The 25,303-nt window shown below is 33.4% G+C and overlaps 2 protein-coding genes across 2 annotated transcripts in view; one reads left to right on the top strand and one right to left on the bottom strand.

Moving 5' to 3' along the window:
* The window catches only part of LOC111418396 (Transmembrane protein 131), a 53,041-nt gene extending 51,970 nt beyond the window's left edge, over window positions 1–1,071 (top strand). Inside the window, exon 15 of the mRNA XM_071199781.1 lies at window positions 439–1,071. Within this exon, the coding sequence (XP_071055882.1) occupies window positions 439–576 (138 nt within the window). The 3' untranslated portion in view covers window positions 577–1,071. The remainder of the gene's footprint in view (window positions 1–438) is intronic.
* LOC111418397 (pickpocket protein 11-like) lies at window positions 1,003–25,293 on the bottom strand. The gene is made up of 6 exons (XM_023050934.2): window positions 25,082–25,293; window positions 3,364–3,475; window positions 3,205–3,300; window positions 3,036–3,141; window positions 2,878–2,978; window positions 1,003–2,825 (listed from the first exon to the last, which is right to left on the bottom strand). The coding sequence occupies exons 1-6, from the start codon at window positions 25,211–25,213 to the stop codon at window positions 2,626–2,628; spliced, it is 747 nt and encodes a 248-aa protein (XP_022906702.2). The 5' UTR covers window positions 25,214–25,293; the 3' UTR covers window positions 1,003–2,625.
* Between the last annotated feature and the right edge of the window lie 10 nt (window positions 25,294–25,303).

Raw genomic sequence — 25,303 nt, 5'->3', positions numbered from 1 at the left:
ACATTACCTGAAAAGGCACAAAGAAATCTTTTGGATTTTTGGAAAAGTCTTTAAGTAGTAACAATTAGACGAACATGCGAGCAAAATTTCACATTCATACAACAAAAACGAACAAAGTTACAACATTGCAAAGTTCCCGGAATTTTGTGACATCGTCTGTAGAAATGAAAACGCTGAGAACTATAGCTGACGAAACTCTTCGAGATCGTGTAAGAAACGATGATAAGCTTAAGATAAGCTTGCGTAAAAGAAACCCAACAAAAAATTTGATCTTTTTTATTTCTAATAACACTAATCGTAAAAGTCTACGAATCTATTAAAAGAATTTTTAAAATCACCTTTTAACAACACTTTACTTTAAAGCTTTATTTACTCCTTTATAATTAATTGAAAACAATGTCAATTCGAATAAATTTTTAAATGAGATTTCTTTTTCAGCGTACATCTCAAACCCAACAAAACAACTCACAAATACGCCAGCAACAAGTACCCGAAAACATTTATGGTCCTTTCAGCGTCAACATCTGGTCCCATCAGCAACAGGCGAACCCCTGGACTTTTCCTCACAGTCAGTAACTTTCCTTTAGGTTTTTTTCCTTTTTTAATTTTGTTTTAATTTCCTTTTTATTTTTCTTTTCTTTAAATTTTATTACTTTCACCTAACCTTTATAATAATACATACAGTAATCCTTTGTAACTCCCAAAATATACAGTAAAGTACAAGGAAAAATCCTAAAAAATGTGTTCGTTCCTGTATCTTAATCCTCGCATCGGTTAATTATTAATGTTATTGTTTTTTAGTGCCTTTTTTTTGCTTAGAGAGTCATATTTCCAAAGAGTCAAAAATGATGTAACTTTTGTTTGATTATAATTATTAATTTGACGTTTCTTTTTTATTTAATTATTATTTGATTTGTATTTTTTGATCATTATTTAATTTTGTTTTATCTTTGTCTTTATATCTTAAAAGAGCATTAATTTTAATTTCATTACCATATTGATTCTTTGTATCCAAAGCGCGTTAAATATTTATTTATACAAGAAGCCATCATAAACGAGTTTTTTTTTTAATATTTTTTTATTTATTTTCATTTCTATTTACATTTCCCACATCTCCTTTTCACCTGAATTGTTGAATTGTTTATCTGATTGTTAAATAACCTAAAAGAAAAATGTGTTTTGGAAATGCGTAAGTGTACTTTTTCCCTTCTCAAAACAAACAGTTTAAATAAATGTCACTTTTCCAAACAAATTATAAAGGATTTTATTTAGCTCTTTAACATTTAAAATATGTTTGCACTGTATACGGCGGACCTGGAGGAAAGATTGGGGAAGGGGCAGATGGGAGGATTGGTGGTGGGAGGTAGAAAGGTGCATATGTTAGCGTACGCGGATGACATCGTGGTCATGGCGAGAGAAGCGGTGGAGATGAAGGAGATGATAAAGACATTGGAAAGATATTTTAGGGGGAAGGGGCTGGAAGTGAATGTGGGGAAGACAAGGATGATGAAGTTTTGTAAGGATGGGAGAAAAAGAACAGAAAACTGGAGATGGGAGGGAAAGGAGATCGAGGAGGTTAGGGAGTATACTTACTTGGGGTATGTGTTTAGGGAGGATTACAGGGAGGGGTCGCATGTGATAGCTATGGCAAAAAAGGCGAATAAGGTGATGGGACAAGTATGGGGTTGGGGGAAGAGAGTCTTTGGAAGGAATGTGGCAGCGAGGAAGATTATGTTTGAAGGTCTGGTTAGCAGTGTGATGATGTATGGGGCAGAGGTATGGGGATGGAGGGAGCAGGGACCGCTGGAGGACGTGCAGGCTAGATATTGGAGATGGGTGCTTGGGGTGACGAGAGAAACACCGGGGTATATAGTGAGGGAAGAGGTAAAGGTGGATAAGGTCAGGGTGGAGGCGGGCAGGAGGGCAGTGAAATATGAAGAAAGAATAGAAGGGAGGCCAAGCTGCGGGATCCTGGGGGAGTGTTGGAGGGAAGTTAGAGAGGGAAAGACGAGCGGGCTACTCGGTAACGGAGATAAATAGTAGACGAAGGGTGGGTAGGGAGATGTGGAGGGAGTTGAGAGACAGGGACCGAGATGTGCAGAGACAGGAAAGAAGGACACAAATAAAAGAGGGAAGGTATAACGAAAGATACAGGGACATAATTACGGAGGGGCTGCCTAGATACTTGTTATTGGAAAGAGATGAGGAAGGGAAAAAGTTGGTGGCTAGGTTCCGTTGTGGAAACGAGGAGAGAGCCAACAAATACTGGATGGCCGATGAGGAGAGATGGTGTAGGCTGTGCAGGGAGGAATGGGAAACGTTAGAACACATGCTGAATGGGTGCAGTGAGTTGAGGGAGGAGGAGATGGACCGAAGGCAGATCTTAGGAGAGAATGGTGATGGGGGTGAGGAGACAAAGGGATGGGTGAGGGGATGATTGGGCCGAGGAGCCGAGGGCGTGGAAATGGAGGAAGAGGGTAGAGAGTGAAAGTAATATTTGAATAATGTAAAGAATTGTAAACAATTACTGTATACAATAAACTCTTAACATTTAAAATAAACATTAAATATTTAAGAACAATTAAAAAGGTACATACAAACAACAACTTTTAATCATTAATAAATTCATTGAATAAATTCTTTGATATCACCAACTGGATAAGGTCTACTAATAATTTTAATATTTCTGATTTTATTATCAAATCTTCTGTTCTTGTCTCTTTGATTTTTCATTTTGAAGCAGGTGTTAAAGAATAAGAAAATCAACTCAACTATACTAATAATTGAGCCGCCCATACATAAACCAAATATTCCACCAATTGTTGCTTTAACAATATACATCAAAATATTGATTATTTTAAGTAAAATTTTTCTTACCCAATAACGTGTCCCAGGTGACATGAACAGTTCTGATCATATAAGTGCCAGTTATTGCTGTAAAATGTACATTTACGGTGCAAGTATTTGTTAGGTGGGCCCTTAAAACATAAAAATCTTTAAAATTACTAAAACATAATAATGAGAGGATTATTTACACTTCTTTTGTATTTTTATAAATGTCGTAACTGGTGTCTTCACATCCCGGTAAACAATAACAAAGCTTAGAATAAGTAATTTGGTGGTGGTCTAAAAATTCGGAATCTAAAAACGGTTTGGTTAATTCATCTTAATCAAGAAATGGATAATAAAAAATGAGATACCTACCTTCTTTTGGATCGTTAGTCATCATTATTTGAGCGAACAAACTTTCGTTGTTTAAAATACAAGTAGTGTCACGCACGGTACAAACTTTTCTGATACCTAAAATTAAGTACTCAAAAAGATAATCACGTTATTAACATTAATCGTTCAATTTTAATTTACCTGAGAAGGAATAATAAAATGGAACGCAACCGCATATTTCATAAATAAATGTAGCTTTGCATTCGTTGAAACAAGTCAAACTGTTATAAGTTTTTGACCATCTACCAGATCCCTAAAATTAAAAAATATTTATATTATGAATTAAACGATAAATTGAACTAGAGGTGTTGTTATATGAAAGGTTTTTAAAAAAAAAGACCACTTTTCCTCCGTAATTGTTATAAATTAATCAATCTGAGACGTTTCGGGAACACCTCCCATCTTCAGTCTACAAATAGTCACTCGTAATATTATCTACAAAAAAACCACAACAAAAGACCATAAAAATCTCAAACCACACAAAAAAATACAAAAATTAATCGGTGTCGAATGTTAAAAAAGTTTACCTCTAATCTTGATATGATGATTAAAAAAAAAACAATATTTTAAAATTACTTTGCATACATGTATGTGCGTCAAATGGGGTCATACACACTTATTGAATTTAGAGAAAATTTTTATGTCAAACGTTATATGCAAGTATATGCATGAACACAAAGTAAAAGAAATATTTTGATCAATTTTATATTTTGCGTAATTTGAAGTGAAAAATAGCAAATATTCAAACGAAATAATTTCGCGGCTTTTCTGTGACGTAGGAACCGCACTGCCTAAAACAAGTTAAATTGTCCGTTAGATAGCGCTTGCGGTGTGACAGTGTCAAAATAAAACCATGGATGTAATACAGTGTCTCTATTACATCCATGAACAAAACATAATAAACATAACCTACAAACACTCTATCTCTTTTCAATACAACCTAAATGACGTTCATCTCTTTCTCGCATTTGAGCGGGGAGCAGGGGACGCAAAAGTGAGAATCGTACGTCATCAACGCGGGAATTTTAAAAGCGCAAATGGGTATATAAATTTTCAATAATTTTTTTAACAATGACTTTGTTCGAAAATATTAAAAAAAAAAATAACGGTAACTATATTTTTATATAAACTTTCAGAAAATATAATAAAAAAAAAATCGTGTATGACCCCACTGTACAACTGTTTTGAAATACGATTGTACGAAGTTTCAAGGTTAATTTTACTACCCAAAAACTGGAATTCGTTCTTCCTTTCTACCACTCCCAAACGTCTTCTATCTATCTCGCTTTATATATTTAATCTATCTAAGATATTCGCGTAATGCGTTCCAATTTTCCCAACATCAGTTTTGAAATTGACTGCGTGATTGATATTTTTTGTTATATAAATTGATTCTAAATTTTTCCTTATTAAGGTATTATTATTTGTATTGAGAATTCTGGGGTTTTCAAAGTCAAATTTGTGGTTTAATAGTACAGAATGTTGACACAATGCTGTTTTATTATTTATTTTGATCTGTTTTGAGTCATATTGATGTTGTTGAATTCGTTTTTTCAGGTGTTGTTTTGATTCTCCAATATAAACTTTATCACAATTCATACAATTTAATTTGTAAACGGTATCGACTTTGTCTATCATCTTAATTTTATCCTTCATATTTGAAATCAATGTGTTTATTTTATTATCATTGTATTTTGCAAATTTAATTTCTTTAAAATCATGATCTCTGAATACTGAAGTTATTTTATTAGTTTCGTCATTTATATTTCTATTATCTTGTTCACTATCATTCTTCTGATTATGTTTATCGAAATATTGTGTAATTAATGATTGGCCTTCTGTTTTATCTTTTGTTTTACTTCTTAAAAAATATTCTTTTTTATATTGTTCTGTAGGTCTCAATATGTGAGAAGTTGTATTGTTATCTTGATTATCATTATCAAGAGAATTTTTAATTCTATACCAAGCATCATTGACTAATCTTTTAGGGTAGAAATTTTCTAATAAAATGTTATATAATAATTGTTTTCTTATTTCTTTTAAGAAGACATTGTCTGTAACTGAGATAGCTCTTTTTATGTAATTGTTCATGGTATTAATGATTTGGGACTTAGGGTGATTGCTATGAAAATTTAACAGTCTATTGCTAGCAATTTCTTTTTTATACCATTTCGTTGCAATTGAGTTGTTGTTTCGATTTATAACCAGAACTATATCCAAAAAGGGTAATTTATCATTATCGAGCGTTTCTACTGTAAATTTCAATCGATCATTGTAACTGTTGAATGTGTCCAATAGTTTTGGATATTCATTCTTGGGTAAGATTAGTAACAGATCGTCTATGTACTTAGCAATTAGTATCGGTTTTATTTTGGTTGTTTTTAATTGTGTTGTTATTAAATCGTTCAACACTATACCACTCAAATTCACGCTCAAACTGGACCCCATTGGAAGACCGTAAATTTGTCTGTAATAGTTATTATCCTGTTTGAAATAGCTATTAAACGTGCAAAGTTTAATTCCTTCAATAAACAATTTTTTATTTTTAATTACAGTGTGATCTTCTATATGTTCCCAGTTTGTTTCTACTAATTCTATCATTTTTTGTAAAGGTATGTTTGTGAATAAGGATGTACAGATCAAAGCTTACAATATCATATTTAATGTGATTATCCAGATGTAATGATTTTAACTTTTGTCTTAACTCTAATGAATTTTTGATGTCGTAATCATTCATTGAGTTTAGGTTATTCAAAGAACTATTGAGAAATTTTGATAATGCGTATGTGGGTCCATTAATATTATTAACAATTGGCCTCAATGGCTTGTCTTGTTTATGAATTTTAATTAATCCATGAATTCTTGGTGTTATGAAATGTGTTGATGCCAATTTTAATTTGAGGGGTTTATCTATGTAATTCATTTTTTCAAGTCTTCTTAGGTAATCGTTAATTTTATCAACCAACGGAGATCCTGGATCTGCCCTATTCGTTCTATACGTTTTATTATCATTCAGCAAATTAGCAATTCTTTCGTTATACGACTGTTTATTCAGGATAACCAATTGTTTAGTCTTATCTGCTTTAATAACTATCAAGTCTTTATTATTTAATAGGAATTTTTTTTAAATCATAATGTCCCTGCAAATTTGATTGGCAATGTAAATTCTTTTGCTTATATAAGAAATTGGTAATTTCGTTGACAATTTTATTTCTTGTAACATTTATGTGATTTTCCACTGTATTGATGGTGGTAAAAATCTTTTCAACGTCTGCAATGAGATGAATTATATCTTTATGGAACGATTTCTTGAAACCAAATGTAAGAAAACTGAAATTATCACCCAATGATAATAGATTAATAATATTGTTTGGAATCTGTTTTTTGGTTAAATTTATTACTCTGTTCGTTTTATATAATATGAAATATTTCTCTAATACATCTGAGTCATAGTCGAAAATATTTTTGGATTTTAAGTTGTTATTTTTATTAACTTTTAGAAAGTTAGGTAATCTAATTCTATCTTTTCTACTTTTAACTACATTAAAATGCTTATGTGTAATATGGGGTATTTTTCTTTTACTGAACTTGTTAATAATTCCTTTAAAAAATTCATTTATTCTAGTACGAATATTAATTTCTAAATTTTTTGGTAACAATTCAATAATATATCTGTGCAATTTATTCATCAACCAATATGTTTGTTTTATTTCTAATTTTAACATTTTGTTTCCAAATTCTTTATAAATATGTGATCTATCAATCGGATATTCATCATAGTAAATGCTATCTATTTTATGTACAGGGTGTCCCGTTAAGCGTACGGAGCGGCTGTATCTCGACAACGGTAAGGCCTAGAGGTTTGGGAAAAAAATCTGTATAAGCAAAGTGACCAAGAGAAATAGCTGGAAATTATTTTGAAGTTCGTAATTCGACCGCTAGGGGGCGTAACTGCCATTGAGAAACATAAAATTGCCGCTATCTCAGAAACTTAGACGATGAGCTATAATTTTGACAACATCATTTAATAGCTTGGATGATACCGCATCGCTTTTGTTTTGCGATATTTCTCATATCTGTCATAATAAGGGAGGGGGAGGCCAATGCGTTTTCATATGTTTACATTTTAATATCTCCTGGACCATTCAACCGATTTGAATATTTTTGGTGTTGTTTGAAAGAGCATTTTATGCTCTTTTTAAAGATATTTTCAATAAGACCGTTTGCTTTAAAACAAATAAGCTAGAGGGCGTTATCTGCAGCGATTACATATTTTTGTGATTTTTGAAGAAAAGTTAAATGGAACGATACTATTTACTTCACAGATTCTTAGTCACCTTAAAATTTGCTAAATTTTAGTGAAAACCGCATCTCGATATCGCCACCCGTTCTCGAATTATAGAAGAAAATGTTAAAAACTCGAGTGCCATCAATCGGATCCAGTGACCTCATCGATAAAAACAAATCACATAACCATGGTAACTGTAAACATGTCATTTACCAACGCAGAAGCGTATGATGATTTATTTTCAATGTTTCGAATACGATGCAACTTCATGGCAAAAATGTGCAATGCAATTACGACAAAGAAAGACATTTTTCTCTAGAAGTGTTTTTAAGATTGACTTAGCGATTACGGAAAACTAGCAACGTGTAGCCCATTCAGACATCTCTATGAATTCTTAAAGCACACTGGTGCGCAATGTGATCCCACATAGTCTGAGAACTCCGAAAACAATTGTCCACAAGATTTCTCAAGAGAATAATATCTCCACCACGTTGTTTTATATCAGGCCTTAACAGATACCGATTATGATAACACACTGAACTATTACCATTGACTTTTAAATATGATTTGGGCAAATCCAAACCTTTTATCACAAATGCTATGATTGCATGAAGCATCTGTCCACAAGCTGATGTAAACTTGCATAATATGCATTCTTGATTCGAGCAAAACCCACATTGCTTTCACCCCTTTATCTATAGGGTAGACTAAACGACCTGACTTTTCAAGAAAAACCAATAACCAGGGAAAATATGACAAAACACTAAATACCAGTAGAAACCTGTCCAGGGCCGAGACTTAAGCAGCGCTTTTTTTTCGTCGAAACTAGATTAAATAAATGCATCGAGGTTTATGGAAGGCATTTCGCACATTAGTGAGTTATTTTTGCCAAAAATTTAAGTTGTTTTATTATCATTGTTGATGTTTCATTGATCCGTTGGCTTTTCAACACGCCTCAAAAGTAGTTTTGAAGCAGTTCTAAGCTTGGATAAAGTGTGAAGGAAGGTTCTAGATAATAAAATTTTTGTTCTCTCTTATTTGTTTCCTAAGGTAACTTGATCCGATTAAGATATACGAATTTTTAACATTTTCTTTTATAATTCGTGAATGTATGGAGATATCGAGATGCGGTTTTCACTAATATTTAGCAAATTTTATGGTGATTAATGGTCTGTGAAGTAAATAGTACCGTTCCATTTAACTTTTTATCAAAAATCACAAAAATATGTAACCGCTGCAGATAACGCCCTCTAGCTTATTTGTTTTAAACCAAGCGGTCTTACTGAAAATGTCTTTTAAAAGAGCATAAAATGCTCTTTCAAACAAGACCAAAAATATTCAAATCGGTTGAATGGTCCAGGAGATATTAAAATGTAAACATTTGAAAACGCATTGGCCTCCCCCTCCCTTATTATGACAGATTGAGAAATATCGCAAAACAAAAGCGATGCGATATTATCCAAGCTACTAAATGATGTTGTCAAAGTTATAGCTCATCGTCTAACTTTCTGAGATAGCGGGAATTTTATGTTTCTCTATGGCAGTTACGCCCCCTAGCGGTCGAATTACGAACTTCAAAATAATTTCCAGGTATTTCTCTTGGCCACTTTGCTTATAAGGATTTTTTTCCCAAACCTCTAGGCATTACCGTTGTTGAGATACAGCCGCTCCGTACGCTTAGCGGGACACCCTGTATATGCTGCGCAATGTGTCTTGGAATCAATTTTAAACTTTTGGAATTTTTTAGGAAGGTTAGTTTTGTTTTAGCATTAATCAGTTTGATTAGAGGTTTTACAAATATTTTACATTCGACACTTACAATAAAACCGTGTAAATGTTGCAATTCTTTCAGGATTCTCAATACAAATAATAATACCTTAATAAGGAAAAATTTAGAATCAATTTATATAACAAAAAATATCAATCACGCAGTCAATTTCAAAACTGATGTTGGGAAAATTGGAATGCATTACGCGAATATCTTAGATAGATTAAATATATAAAGCGAGATAGATAGAAGACGTTTGGGAGTGGTAGAAAGGATGAACGAATTCCAGTTTTTGGGTAGTAAAATTAATCTTGAAACTTCGTACAATGGTATTTCAAAACAGTTGTACAATGTGACGCACATACATGTATGCAAAGTAATTTTAAAATATTGTTTTTTTTAAATCATCATATCAAGATTAGAGGTAAACTTTTTTAACATTCGACACCGATTAATTTTTGTATTTTTTTGTGTGGTTTGAGATTTTTATGGTCTTTTGTTGTGGTCTTTTTGTAGATAATATTACGAGTGACTATTTGTAGACTGAAGATGGGAGGTGTTCCCGAAACGTCTCAGATTGATTAATTTATAACAATTACGGAGGAAAAGTGGTCTTTTTTTTAAAAAACCTTTCATTTATATTATGATTATTAAAAGCATGTTTTTACTATACATATAAGGAAATGACCGAATTGGTTTCTCGCATCTTTCGCTCCAGATTACGAGAAAACTGAAAGCAAGAGACTAAACCTTAAAAAACTGAAATTAGGATGTCCTTAAAAAGGATGTCTAGGCATGCTCCTTGTTCGTTAGTGATATAATAAAAACTGGAAAGTGGAAGTGAAGATACCAATCTAGCAAGAGGAAGGAACCTTGATCGATAACAACTGTAAACACATCACAGAGACACATATAACATCTGCAGAGCTATGAAAAAAAAATACACCTGAATGATCAACTCCACGCCTACGAATTAAGCAAATAACTAAGCACGGTACAAACCACGGACATTAATATTCAGGAAAAAAGAAGGAGACATCACCAACGACGCTATAGCCATCAAAAATGAAATATACCTTTCCATATTTAGGCAGTCATACGATTGGCGGAAATCCACGAATATTTGATCAAGAAAAACTTTGAAGAAATACTTCCAAGAACTCTTTATCTCGAAGAGGATAACCTAAAATTAACTGGAACCCGAACACCAGATATAAGGATAAGGGCATTCTTATTGCCGGTATTGCTGGTTATTTGCTGGTGGGGGCACTTGTGAAAAAAGAAGTGGGTGACGCGATAAGATGGATGGAAAACAATAAGGCGTCAGGATGAAGTGACATACTAGCCGAATTGTATAAAAACGGAGGAAATATTTTGCAGGTGCATCTATACAACTTAATAAACTATAATATATGGGTAGAAGAAACGATACCTAATGACTGGAAAAGAATATATATTCAATACACAAAAGGGTGACAAAATAAGTGCAAACAGATTATTGGGGACTATTAGAAGCACCACAGACCAACTATTTGTCGTAAAGCAAATCCTAGAAAAGACGTGGGAATATGACGTGGACGTATGTCTGGTGCAAATGAGACTCTTTTCTAGTTGACTTCTGACCTTTGTAATTGATCGATGTGAATTTTTATAACATAGCCATCATCTAGTTCCGCACAATAAAGTAATTGTCCCAATTTCTGTACAATTGTCCTTGGTTTCCATAAGCAAGATGATGCGTAATTTCGTGAAAGTACAGTTTTACATTGTTGTGGACTGATACCTGTTGCCAAAGAAGATCAAGTCTCGTTCCAAGGTTTCTCTTCATATATAATTCTGCAGGGGTTTTTCCATTTTCATTTGACGGTGTAGCGCAGTAACGTAAGAGAATTTCATAAAGATTTTCGTTCATGGTTTGTTTTTCATTATTCATCGTTTTTAGATATTTTTTACCGTTGCAATGCACTTGTCTGTTAGTTGCTGGATGTCCTGGAGCTATAAAGTTATGTTTTATTTCATTTCTATCACAAAAATCAGTAAATTCTTGTGACTTACAAAATGATTGCGTTGTCAAATACAAGTACTTGTGGTAGCCCTGTTCGGCAGAATATTTCCTTCATCATTAGGATTGTACTTCTACTTTTTCAGGCGATTTTTAGATTCCAGCTGAGCTTACAATGTATCCAAGATATTTAATTCTTGAGGCGAAAAGGGTACATTGTCGTTTCTTGCTATGGAGGTTCAATCCTTGGAGGCAATTTTGGCAGTTTTCCGATCTTTTGTGGCATTCAAAAAGGGGCTTGGCGTTTACAATGATGTCGCCGAAATAAGCGATAACTCCTTCAAGGTCTTGCAGAGCGGTATCAACGAATTTTTGGAATGCCGTCTTGATTCTAAATGCAAGTCGTTTCATTTTACACGTTTCTCGATGTGTTGATATGGTTTGAAGTCGTTGACCTTCTTCAAAATACTGCACTTCCTCTAACAATAAGACCGTTTAATACGTCATCAATTAGAGGGATTGGATATCGTGCGTCTTGTAAGTTTGGATTCACGGTTGTCTTGTAATCCACGCATACGCGAATGTTCCCATCTGGTTATATACCTAATAAACGAGAGGTGAACCTAATTGTAAATAGTCGGTTTTTTCAACTTTTTCCTGTAACGTGTATGGAATTCATTCTCATTCTTCAGGTGGATACTGCAAGAAATGTTTGGGACACATCCGACTTTTTCTTGAAATACTTGAGAATATTTTGAGTAAATTTCTTTTTCTAGTGGTATTTTGTCGATGTCTGTTATTTCTGTCGTCTTATTGATAGTGACAATTTTCAGATTTTGTAACCAATCTCGGCCAACAATAGCTGAATAGGGTGTTAGAACGATGTATAAATCCTCAGTGGAGTTAATGTTACCGTAGGATATTAGAATCGTAACTTTCCCTTTTGGTGTAAAATTTTGGCCTGTATAAGCACGGAATACTACATCTGTTCTTTTCATTGGTTGTTTAATTTCAAGTTTTGCGTAATCTTCTTCATTTATCAATGTAACGGGACTTCCTGTATCGACTTCGAAATTCACAACTTTTGAAAATAATTTAATTGGAACAATACATTTTTGATCGCCACAAGAGACTTTTGTGCTGTTCACAGGAATGACTTTATTTATATTGTAATTGTTGTCAGGTTCATATTCTTTCTCATTGTTTATTTGAACCTTTTTTATTGATGGCGCATTGGCTTTACTTGATTTTCTTTATTTACTAACACGAATAAGTGAAATATACAGGGTCATCCACGACGACCGTTCATTAGAACTTTACAGGGTTCTAGCCAAAACAAAAATTTGAAAATTCAGATTTAAGTATTATCAATTGCGTTCTCTTCTACTAAAATATTTTCAGATATCTAACACTTCCGGTTATACCGGAAGTCGCGACCTACTTTATTTTTTTAAATGGAACATCCTGTATATTTTTACATATTTGGATTTGTCTGTTTTCAAGGTTTATGAATAACTTTACATTTTGCAATTTGATTCGGCCGTTCTCGAGTTATTCGAATTTTTCTAGAAAAATCTGCTCCAGCAGACATTTGTTCAAAAAATCGGAGAACACTCGATTTTTGGGATATCAATTTAGGATTCAGAACATGCTTAAGCAACATGATGGAGTATGTTTTGGTGCCGGAGTCTGGCTGTCTAGAACCAGTGGCGGCGCTAAACCAAACGTAGGCGTCGGCGACAGTACATTTACGAGGCCCTTTTCATATCCCACAAAATATTTGCTTTGATCGTTGGGACTGCACTAGTTGCCCCAAGTAGTTACTGCAGTATAAATGTAGTGTTTCAGCGCAGTTTTCGAAAAACTGATAGGTAACTGACTGTTCGAAAACTGCACTGAATTACTACATTTACACTGCACTGAATTGCTTCTGGCAACTAGTGCAGTCCCAACGAACAAAGCTATTGCTAGTTGCGTACTCTATTAGGCTAAGATTAAAACGCGGCTAGTTATATGATAAGTATATTTTCTATTAATTAAACAAAAACAATCACGCAAACGAACATAATAATAAGTAAAATTAAAGTAAACGAAATTTACGGCTTTTCGCTTCACTGAATTTTTTCAGTATTAATTCATAGTTTATATTTGCTGCTATTTCGGCTTCAATTGATAAAATTGATAGCGCAGATAATCTTTCTTGGCTCATTGTGTTTCTCAAATAGTTTTTTATTAATTTTAACTTTGAGAAGCTTCTTTCGGCAGAAGCCGTGCTGACAGGAATTGTTAGCATAATCCTAATAGATATGTAAACATTTGGATATATTTCCTGCAAATTATTTTGAACAATGTACTGTATTAGTTGTACTACATCTTGAACAGAGTCTGGCAAATTTGATTTTATAAGTTGAAGTTCTTCATAGAGTTCGAAAGGTTCTATATCACTGTTCTCCCCATCCCTGAGAGTTGTACCAAGATCATTACAGTGCTTCAGAAGATTTTGTTTTGATAAAGATCTTAAATAATTGATGTCATAAATAAAACTAAATCGTTCGAAATATTCATTGAGAGATTTGAATCGACATTCTATGTCGACTATGATAGCGTCTACCATTGTGTTGAAAAAGTCAATTCTAAATCTCGTCTCCGCGGATTGCACAGGTTCATCTATTCCTTCGTAATCGAACATTTTTTTCTTTCTTGCAACTCTTCTTTCTTGAAATTGTGACGCAATTTCATAATTACTTTTTTCTACGAATGACCGAGCTTCTGCAACGCTCACATCAAATCCTGTACTGCGGTATTCTTGAATCCACTTGCAAAAGGAACGCAATGTGTCAACAGCCACTTTCAAGTTAACTTGAACTGATTGCCATAACTTACTTATATTATTGACGCGTGATAAAACCTCGTACCATACGTGTATAGCAACAATAAATTCAAATGTTAGCATTTCCTTCAAAACAGCTTCACAGTCACATAAAGTTTCAGCATCTTCACTTTCGTTTTTCAAATCATTTACACAGTTGATCACGTTATCGAATTGTAAATAAATAGCTTTAATTGCTCCTATTCGACTCTCCCACCTTGTGTCAGATAAAGACTTCAGTGTAATATTTAATTTAGATTTAACATATTCCCAACGTTTGGTTGATGCTGAAAAGAGTAAATAGATCTTGTTAATAAATCCGAAAAACGTTTTGGCTAATACTGAAGATTTGGCAGCGTCTACCAACAACAAGTTCCAACTGTGACAGCCACAAGGAGTGAAGAATGCTCTTGAATTAATATTCAATATTCTTGTTTTAACTCCTTTGTTTATTCCAATCATGTTTGCCCCGTTATCGTATCCTTGTCCACGACAGTTTTGGATATCTAAGTCATGTTTCTCCAATTTTTGTAATATAGTATTTGTTAAATACTCTCCTGTTGTTTCAGCTACACTAATAAACCCAAGAAAGTGCTCTTTTATCTCGCCAGTAGAAATATTGCAATATCGTAATATGATGCTCATTTGTTCAACACGGCTAACATCTCTAGTGCAATCAAGCATAAGGGCATAGTATTTTGCTTGTTTTACTCTTTGTATAATTTCCCCAACAACTGAATCACACATTATTGCAATTAATTCATTTTGGATGTCATGACTCAAATAATGTGAACTAAGTTTCTTTTCGTTAATGCGGTGTAAGTGTTCCCGTAGTGTCAGATCGTATTTAGATAACAGTTTAAATAAATCTATGAAGTTGCCACTTTTTCCAGTTTTATTTAGCTGAAGGGATTCTCGATGGCCTCTAAAAGCCATATTATATGAAGCTAAGAAGTTTATTATATCAACCAATCTTTCAAACAAGTTATACCAATGTTTTTGAGACTCTCTAATCAATTTCTCGTTTTCCAGGTCTATCGCTTTTCCATGTTTAATTCTTTTATAGAACTCCATCCATTTAAACATGCATTCCATGTGTCCTTGGCTTTGTTCGTGTCTTTCTAATATCCTGCTTAGATCTTTCCAGTTACAACATCCTTCTTGTATTATTTGTGTTTGTAAATGTAAATGTGAAAACAGTCTACATGGAAAGCAAAACACTCTATCTTTAGATACTGAGTAGACTAACCATCTACGATGCTGGGATTCGCCATTACTTAATTTACGGGTAAAGTGAAAGTTTGAAAAATGTCTTTTATTAACGTCTTTGGGATAACTTTGGTCAGGTACCTCTAAATTTTGGTAAGGACCGTTTTGAACCAAGTCATGACGCTCCGAATTTGATATTGGAAATACCCATTTCCCTGGATCTGACCTTAACATGGATTTATTTAAATCAGTTAAATTATTTGCTTGCTCTCCTCTTTCTGAAATATCCACATTTCGGTCAATCTCCAAAGACATTATTTCACACTCATTGTCAGATACACTGCTTTGTGGAGATTCAGAATCTAATTTAGATTCAATAGTTTTTTCTTTAATTTGTTCAGACACTTCAACACAAGATTTATCTGTCTGTGTTGAAGCTTCTGGTGTGGAAGGGCTATTCAAAAATTTTTTCATGGTGGAACCCATCGCTTGATAAAAAAAGTGTCATTTTTGCTTTTCTTTTTCGTTTTGATGCTCCAGATTCCCATTTCCTCCCTCTGTCTCTGTCTCGTTGTGGCGCTGACATGGCGAATTGAAATTAGTAGGTACTGCTAGTTGGTTATTAAGCGTTTTGTATTCTTCTATTCACGCTTCTGTATTCTTTTTTAAATTTGTGATATATCTTAAAAGTATGTCGAAATGTAATAAGTACTAGTACGATAAAAATTGATTAGTAATGCAAAATCAAATTAACAAAAAGTTATATTTACCTAAGTAGTACTCTGAAATTAAACCACTTTTGTTGAAATTCAGTTCAGTGCTTAAAAGTTTATTTAGTTAAGTTCAAATAAGCACAAACTCACAAACAAGCAAAAACTATATAAAACTAACTCTTTCAATCACAGTTACAAATACAAATATTTTACTTCAATCTTCTGCAATTTCGCCAACGTTGTGAAGTATTACGCAGACCATAGACATATAATAAATAAATAAACCACTCGTTTAGCTAGTGAAGCATCCTACATTAGAAAGAGATAGCATGTTTCACTAAAAGACCAACATGTAATTATTATTTTACCAAAATATATACTACTATGTCCATTATTGTCTTAACACTATGACGTCCGGCATGTCCAATCCAGATTTCTTTGTTTCGCGCCGATGGAACTGACTTAAAAAACTTCGGTTATCGCCGGCGTTTCACTTACCCGATCACTTACCCGATATTTTTTGCGTGGAACCACTGTGTAGCCACCGGACGTCATAGTGTTAAGAAAATAATATTGATATTGTAATAGTGCAGCAAGATTTTTTTTAATCGACTACGAGGCCCCTTTGACCGCGAGGCCGTCGGCGATCGACATCGCCGACGCCTATCACCGCCACTGTCTAGAACGTTTGGCCACTTTACTATGGCACGATACTTTTTCGAAACTTGGAAGTACCATAACTTCATTTTTTTAAATGGCACCCCCCATATTTTATTACTTAGTCGTCTTCGGTGTCTCTTTTTACATCTTTTATATCCGATATGTCCTATACCTAACATTTATAGTTTGGGAGATAATTGGGGTTTTTTGAAAAATGCACACACATATCGATATTTAACCTAGTGTGTCATGAATACCTAGTGCGACCTAGTGAATAACCAAATGAAGTGGAGGTTTGAAAATTTGAAGACTTGTGATGTTTGATGCCAGCTTTTTAACTAAAGTATTTTCAGGTTCCGGGTACTTGTGGTTACACCGGAAGAGGTGACAATTTTCATATTTCAAATGGAACACCCTGAGTTTTATTACATTTTTCAATCAAAAATGTCAACTACAACGTTACTTTTTATAATTTATAAATCATCTAGTTTGACCGCCGGAAGAAAAAATTTGGTGTTGTGGAATGTTGTTGTGGTTATGTATTATCAGAGGATCAGTAAGGAAAGAGTGAACAGTTTGACATTTGCTAAAGCTATGGCTTATTTCTGTTGGTGTGATGACTAGGTTACTTTTTGTAGTGATCTGTTCTCAAGAAATGCCACATTTGGAATTTAGTAATGAGGATTATTTGAATTTGAATTTGATAATAATTTATGGAGAGTGCAACCATATAATTGCGTATACGTGTCGGCTGCAACATACAAATGGCCTAAAATTGATCAAAAATATCAAAAATATGTTGAAATACAGGTGTTCCATTTGAAATATGAAAATTGTCACCTCTTCCGGTGTAACCGTAAGTACCCGGAACCTGAAAATATTTTACTAAAAAGCTGGCATCAAACATCAGAAGTCTGCAAATTTTCAAAAGGCCACTTCATATGGTTATACTCTAGGTCACACTAGGTATTCATGGCACACTAGGTTAAATATCGATATATGTGTGCATTTTTGAAAAAACCCTAATTATCTCCCAAACTATAAATGTTAGGTATAGGACATATGGGATATAACAGATGTAAAATGAGACACCTAAGACGACTAAGTAATAAAATATGGGGGGTGCCATTTAAAAAAATGAAGTTATGGTATTTCCAAATTTCGAAAAATTAACGTGCCGTAGTAAAGTGACCAAACGTTCTAGACAACCGTAATCGGCGCCAAAACATACTCCATCATGTTGCTTACGCATGTTCTGAATCCTAAATTGATATCCCAAAAATCGAGTGTTCTCTGATTTTTTTGAACAAATGTCTGCTGGAGCAGATTTTTCTAGAAAAATTCGAATAACTCGAGAACGGCCGAATCAAATTGCAAAAAGTAAAGTTATTCATAAACCTTGAAAACAGACAAATTCAAATATGTAAAAATATATAGGGTGTTCCATTTAAAAAAAATAAAGTAGGTGGCGACTTCCGGTATAACCGGAAGTGCTAGAAATCTGAAAATATTTTAGTCGAAGAGAACGTAATTAATAATACTTAAATCTGAATTTTCAAATTTTTGTTTTGGCTAGAACCCTGTAAAGTTCTAATGAACGGTCGTCGTGGATGACCCTGTATAATACTAAGTATAATAATAATAATAAGCTTTATTTCTATCTTTACAAAAATGCACAGAAAACGTCAAATAATATTCAAACAGTCTGATTTAATCTACTGTAATAGTTCCAGAAAAAAAATCATTTATCGAATACAAGTTTCGTTCTAAAAGATGTTGTTTGAGATAGCTTTTGAATCTCGTGGATGGCTTTATTTTCAAACTATTAGGTAGATGGTTGAAGACCTTAACACAAAAATGAACAGTACTTTTTTGTATCTTAGTATACCGCGTTTTTGGTGGAAGTAAATAGACATTTTCTACTCCACGTGTAACATAACAGTGTTGTTGTTCATATTTTTTAAAGAAAGTATAGTTATTTTTTATAAACATTGCGGATTCAAGAATCACTAACGACGGCATTGTCAGAATTTTATAATATTTAAAAAAGGGTTTACACGATTCCCTCATTTGAAGTCCGAAAACTGCTCTCAAACATTTCTTCTGCGCTATGAAGATACGACTTAAACCAACCGAATGACCCCAGAAAATGACACCATACCGCAGTCGCCACTCAACACATGCGTAATACGCACTTGTAGCCGCTTGCACTGAAACTACCCACGAAATAGTTCTCAACGCATAGCACGCCGGATTTATCTTGATAGCTAAATCGTTAATATGCTGTTTCCATGAAAGATTCACATCAATTTTAACACCCAAGAACATCACCTCTTCTGCACGGGTAAGTTGTTTGCCATTGAATTGCAAATTGATGTCACAGTTGGTCGCTGCAGCACTCCCAATCATCATAATGTTTGTTTTTTCAATATTAAGTTGAAGGTTGTTGTTAGAAAACCAGTTATACAGTAAACTGAGGTTATTTTGTATTTGTGCTGACAATTGTTGTTCCGTTTTCGCAGTTGATACTGTAGTAGAGTCATCCGCGAATAATATTAGTAAATCATCAATTACTCCAGGAAGATCATTGATGTATAAGAGAAATAGAAACGGTCCCAATATCGATCCTTGCGGCACTCCTTGTAGAACCCGTACCCATTTTGATGCTAGTTCATTTCCCTTTTGATCATAAGCGATAACACACTGTTCCCTGTCTGAGAGGTAAGATCTGTACCACTCTAGCGCAATACCTCGAATTCCCATTGCTTCCATCTTCATTACAAGGGTGTCGTGATGAACACTATCAAACGCTTTGGTTAGATCCATCATTATGCAATCGGTAAGTTCGTTATTGTTTATTCCAGTTAGAATTTTTTCCATCAACTGAAAAATTGCTCTGGTTGTAGATCTACCCTCAATATAGCCATTTTGTGACTCATTCAGTATTTGATTTTTGTAAATGTAGCTTTTAAGTCTCATCAGTACTATCTTTTCAAAAACCTTCGCAACATTAGGTATTAAAGCGATTGGCCTATAATTCGAAAAGTCTGATTTGTCACCTTTTTTATACAATGGCCTTACTAAGGTTCTTTTCAGGTGGTGTGGATAAGTTGCAGAACCAAATGACAGGTTTATAATACTACTTAAAGGTTCAGCAAGATAATCGACGCAAGCTTTTAGAACAGAAATCGGAACTTCGTCGTAACCAACTGCAGACGTATTATTTAAAGACATTATGACTGATTTTACTTCAACGCAAATGATCTCTTTAAGTCGATATTTGTTTTTATAGTGTTGTGTACTTGTAGATTAATCATTTTACCAACCGCTATATTGGCAAAATAAATATTTATTGCATTCAACAGTTCATCATTACTTTTGTAATTGTGTTGAAAATCACATAAATCGAGATCTTCAGATTGCTTATTTTGTCTGAGCGTATTGATGGTATTCCATGTAGCCCTTACTTTATTTTTAGCTGTTTCTATAAAATTGGTGAAAACAGTTCTTTTTGATATCGCTATTTCGTTTCGAACATGTCGGGAGTAAATATTGTAATATTCTTTATCAATTTTACCCATTAACATTCCTTCATATAGTTGACGCTTCACACGCGTTTTGTTTTGTATTTCTTTTGTTAACCATTTATTAGTAGCCGATTTAACATTCATTTTAATTAACTTTTTCTCTGATTTTTTAATTATGCAATTATGTATTACATTTATGAACTTGTCATATAACTCGTCAGTGTCTTTATAGCTACTTAAAAAATTCCAATCAATTATATGTATTTCAGCATGTATTTCTGAGAGAATTGTATTGCTAAATATACGTTTTTTTAGCATTTTTACTTGTGTGTTGCCATCTATAGTTGTTATTGGAAAAGATATCTTCTGCGCTGTATGATCGGAAAGAGTTGAAATGATTACTTCACTGTTACAACTTTCTATGTTCACATAAATATTGTCAATAAGTGAGCTGGAATATTCAGTTATCCGCGTTGGTTTGTTGATAGTTGGTCTAAGATTGTGTCGGTTAAACATATCTAACAATCTGAAAGTATTAGTATTTCTATTTTCTAGATTTATATTTAAATCACCAGTTAATAATAATTTAGTTTTCAATGTTTGCTGTGAACATTCTTCAAAAGTCTTCTATATCCGATTTTGGTGATCGGTATATACAGATAATCGTTACTTTTTGTACATTTAATTTTATAGCACTACATTCAATAACAAATTCTTTACTTTTGTCCAGAGGCGGCGCTAGCCCCCTTGGCGCCCCTATGCAGATCTTAGAAAATGCGCCCTTCTAAAAATGTTTAAAAAATTTTCAGTACCGTTTAAATTTACATATTTCCAGTGTTACTTATATTAAATACTAAAATAAAAAGCAATAGCAGATACTACATTTATTATTACATTTTTTATACAGTATACAAAATACAAATGCTATTTTACATCTAAAAAAATAGATATTAACAATCATTAAACGTTTACTCTTCGTGCTTTAGCACTTGCAAAATTTTCAATTATCTCGTTGTTATCAATTTGATCACATACATCACTTTCTATTGCGATCAACGCAAGTCCTACAAGACGTTCTTGTGATAAAGTTGATCTAAGAGAGGTTTTTATAATTTTTAACCGTAAAAACGATCGTTCCCCACTTGAAACTGTTACCGGTTGCGTTAATAAAACCCGTAAAGCGATACTTAAGTTAACATACAATGTTTCTAAATTATTTTTATAAATATAACGTAGTACACTGAAAGGGGTATTAATTGAATTTAATTCTGTTAGGAATATGTCTTTAAAACAAAGTAATTCATTAAATAATTCGGTGGAAATTATATCCTTATCTTTTCCATCTGTAAGATATAGCTCTAAGTCGTCGCAATGTTTTTTAAGATCGGTTGTATTTAAATTCGGTAAATTTCCTAAATTATGTAAAAAATTAAAATAATTATTATGAACTGTTAACTGTTCGCATCTTTCTTCTAGGGAATTTATAGTTGTATCTAAAATTACATTGAAGAAATTTATTTTAAAGCGCTCGCTTGGTGTTTGTGGGGTTTCATCCTTATGTTCATAATCGAATTGTCGTTTTTGTTTTCTTTTTCGTACGTTACCTAAGATTTGAAAGTCAGTAGGTATTTCGAGTATGGTAGCTAATTCGGATGAGGTTTCTATTAGATTTTGAAAACCTTCATCAGTGTGGTAATTTTTTACGTAAGTAGTTAAATTATTTATAGCTTTTAAAGCAGTTCCAACATCCATTTCGATCTTCTGCAGGAGTTTGCTAACTACATTTACTCTGTTAAGTATATCATACCACAGTACTAATGAGCATACAAAGTGAAAATTGGCAATTTTGGAACACAAAATTCTAGCCTGACATTTGATTTGGTTATCTATTTTTTCATTCCCCTGAATTTGAAACAAAGCGTCGTAAATTTCACCAATTTGGAATCGCAATGGTTTTAAAGCTTCAACACGAGACTCCCAACGAGTATCGGACAATGGTTTTAATGTTAAATTTGGTACACATTTTTTCAAAATATCCCATCGTTTAGTTGATGCCGAAAAAAAATTATATATTTCTTGAACAATTCTGAAAAACGTAATAGTTTGGTGGTTGCAGTTAGCGGCATCCTTGACCACTAAATTTAGGGAGTGAGCAGAACAAGGGGTAAAGTAAGCTCTGGAATTAATATTTAAGATGTGTCTCTGTAATCCATTGTTTTTCCCTTTCATGTTCGCACCATTGTCATAACCTTGGCCAAGCAAGTTGCTGATGTCTAAATTAAATTCTTTAATTTTTTCTATTATATAATTGGTTAAACCTTCACCAGTTGAATCTTTGATGTCAATGAAACCAAGAAAATGTTCTTGAATCTGAACTTGGTCATCAGTTGACATAAATCTTATAATAGTGGTCATTTGCTCAGTATTACTGATATCCGGAGTACAATCCAATATAATTGAAAAATATTTTGCCTTTTGAATTAACAATAAAATCTTTTCTTTAATTTTTTTAGCTAATAAAGCAATTAATTCATTCTGTACATCTTTACTCATATAATGCGCAGATTTCACATCAAATTTTGCCAGTAATTGTACAAGTTGTAAAAAATTTCCATTATTTCTAACAAATAATTGATCTGATTTTCCTCTCAAGGGAAGACATTGTTTACATAAATATTTTATAATTTCAATAAATCTTTCTAAAATCGCACGCCAGTGCTGTTTTTCAACTCAAATAATTTTTCTTGTTGTTGATCAATTGTTCGTTTTGATTTCAACGCACGTTCTAAATGAACCCATTGTTTAAAGTTGTTTAAATGAGCTAAAGATGTTCATGACTATGTAAAGTTTGTGACAAATTTTGCCATTTAGAATATCCAGTTGTAATTAGGCGGCTTGTATTAATATTCTCCAATGAGTGACAGGTAAACAATTTACAGCAAAAACAAAATACGCTATTGCTTTTTTCCGAGTACATTAACCAGTCTCTAGGAACAGATTCCGAATTTGGCAGTTTACGATAATAATATGTATCGCTGAATTTTCTTCCGTTATCGTCAGATGGGTACAATACGTTTTGTTTCTTTGTCGGTCCGAGTTGAATAAAAAGTTTTCTTACTTTTTCATTTTTTGGAGGCCATGTAGCTGGATCTTGAAGATTGTTCAAAACATCTAATGTTGGTGTATCATCAGTAATCAGAAATTTTGTTGATGTGGATAAGGTTTCTTCAGAAGATGCTCCCTGCGGTTCGATTTCAGGTTCAGGAGATTTAGTATGTTGTGCGCTTTTGTCTGCAGAATGGCTTTGAGATGCCGGTAGTTGATCATCACGTAGATTTTCATTCGAAGGAACTGGTAAAACTTATATCGTCTCTTTGTTTTTCCAACTCCAATTCTCTGGTCGCTTTGCGTTTTCGATTTTGATATCCGGAAAGTTTTTTCGACATTTTTAGGTGACAACTACAGGTTATTTTTTAATTTCATAAATTTAATGTAAATATAACACCTAACATAAACTTACCTATTTACGGATGAACAATTCACAAATAAACAATGGATTTCGAAAGGAGATACACTTTACACCCACAGTACACAAACTAATTTGCAAATCTAAATAACAAGTCGAGTTGTTCTTTAGAAATCCCTAAACGCGACGCAACGACGCGACTATACGGCGACGCGACGCCAGACGCAGGGCTCCAAAAGAGCGCCTAGTCGTCGTATAGACTTTTTTTTTAGAAATAATGTATACAAAATAATAATTATCTTAATATACCGTACATACATGCATATGAAAAATGCCAACATTTTATTATTACTTCTTTTTTAATAATTTTTTAAAATAATTTTTATTATTGTGGTCTACGTTGACGGCGTTGGCGCCCCCGTCATAATGCGCCCCCATGCGGTGCTTAGCTTGCTTACCGCATCGCGCCGCCCCTGCTTTTGTCTTTTATATTCATCAGCTCCGTATACTTGAGATCGTTACGTACTAGTATACAGCTGCCTCCATGTTGATTATTTACCCTTGAAAATGTTGAAGCCACTTTATAACCATCCACTAGTATTACTTCATAAGCTTTCAACCAATGTTCAGTCAAAGTTATTACATTTACAGTGATATCTAAGGATTCTACGAAAACAAGCAGTTCATCAATTTTATTCCGAATACTCTGAATGTTCTGATGAATCACTGTGAAAATCATTGGATTGTTTGATTCATTGGTAGTAGTTGTGGTATTAATATAATTAGTAAAAGCTATATTTCATTCTAAAATACTTCGGAGTACCAAACAAACTGGTAAAATTAACCAAAGTGACCATGACGCACACTAATGCATGCATGCGCGTCCAGAAGCAGCTAAGCGACCCCATAGGAACTGAACGTGATCTAAAATAAGGGGACGGACTAGTCTCTACACTTTTAAACGTATGCCCGCAATATGTTATATGAAAACCAACAACAATCATCCGCAGAAATCCTTCTTATACTGATGTGTGGCATTCAATGATAGCATCAACAATATCAACTTTCAAACGCTTCGAAATGTTTTTGAAAAAGTTTCTCGATATGGTAAGAGCTTACTAGGAAAGTATCGAGCATATTCACGAATGTTGTGAGATACAATTTGAAAAACTGTATCTTGGAAAGTCCGACGTTACTACTTTCTGTTTCGTTCAAAAGTCATTATTCTGCAACGTACCTAACATTTCTTGTGATGTCAATTCAAAATCAGATTTAATAATTTCAATCAAATTAGGCGGTTCCAGATTTTGTTCTACTCTGAGTATGTGAGAGAATCTAAAATGAAATTAATACAAACCTCATTGGGAAACCAACATCCTCTACTTTCGTCATTGATATATTTTAAATCTTCGTGGGATCCATAAATGGTGGGATATAGACCTATGTTCAGTACTTGTCCGTTATTCAAAGAATGGGAATAAAGCCCCATCTCTGCGAATTGATAGACACCACCTACTAAAATCTGAAAATAAAATTATACTGGTTTGTCAAGGTAAACGGTTGTTTTAAAGTTGTTGTT

This window comes from Onthophagus taurus, chromosome 11 (assembly GCF_036711975.1).
Source record: "Onthophagus taurus isolate NC chromosome 11, IU_Otau_3.0, whole genome shotgun sequence".
NCBI classification, from domain to species: Eukaryota; Metazoa; Arthropoda; class Insecta; order Coleoptera; family Scarabaeidae; genus Onthophagus; species Onthophagus taurus.
Note: the sequence above shows the minus strand (reverse complement) of the source record. Positions and strands in the feature narration are given on the sequence as shown.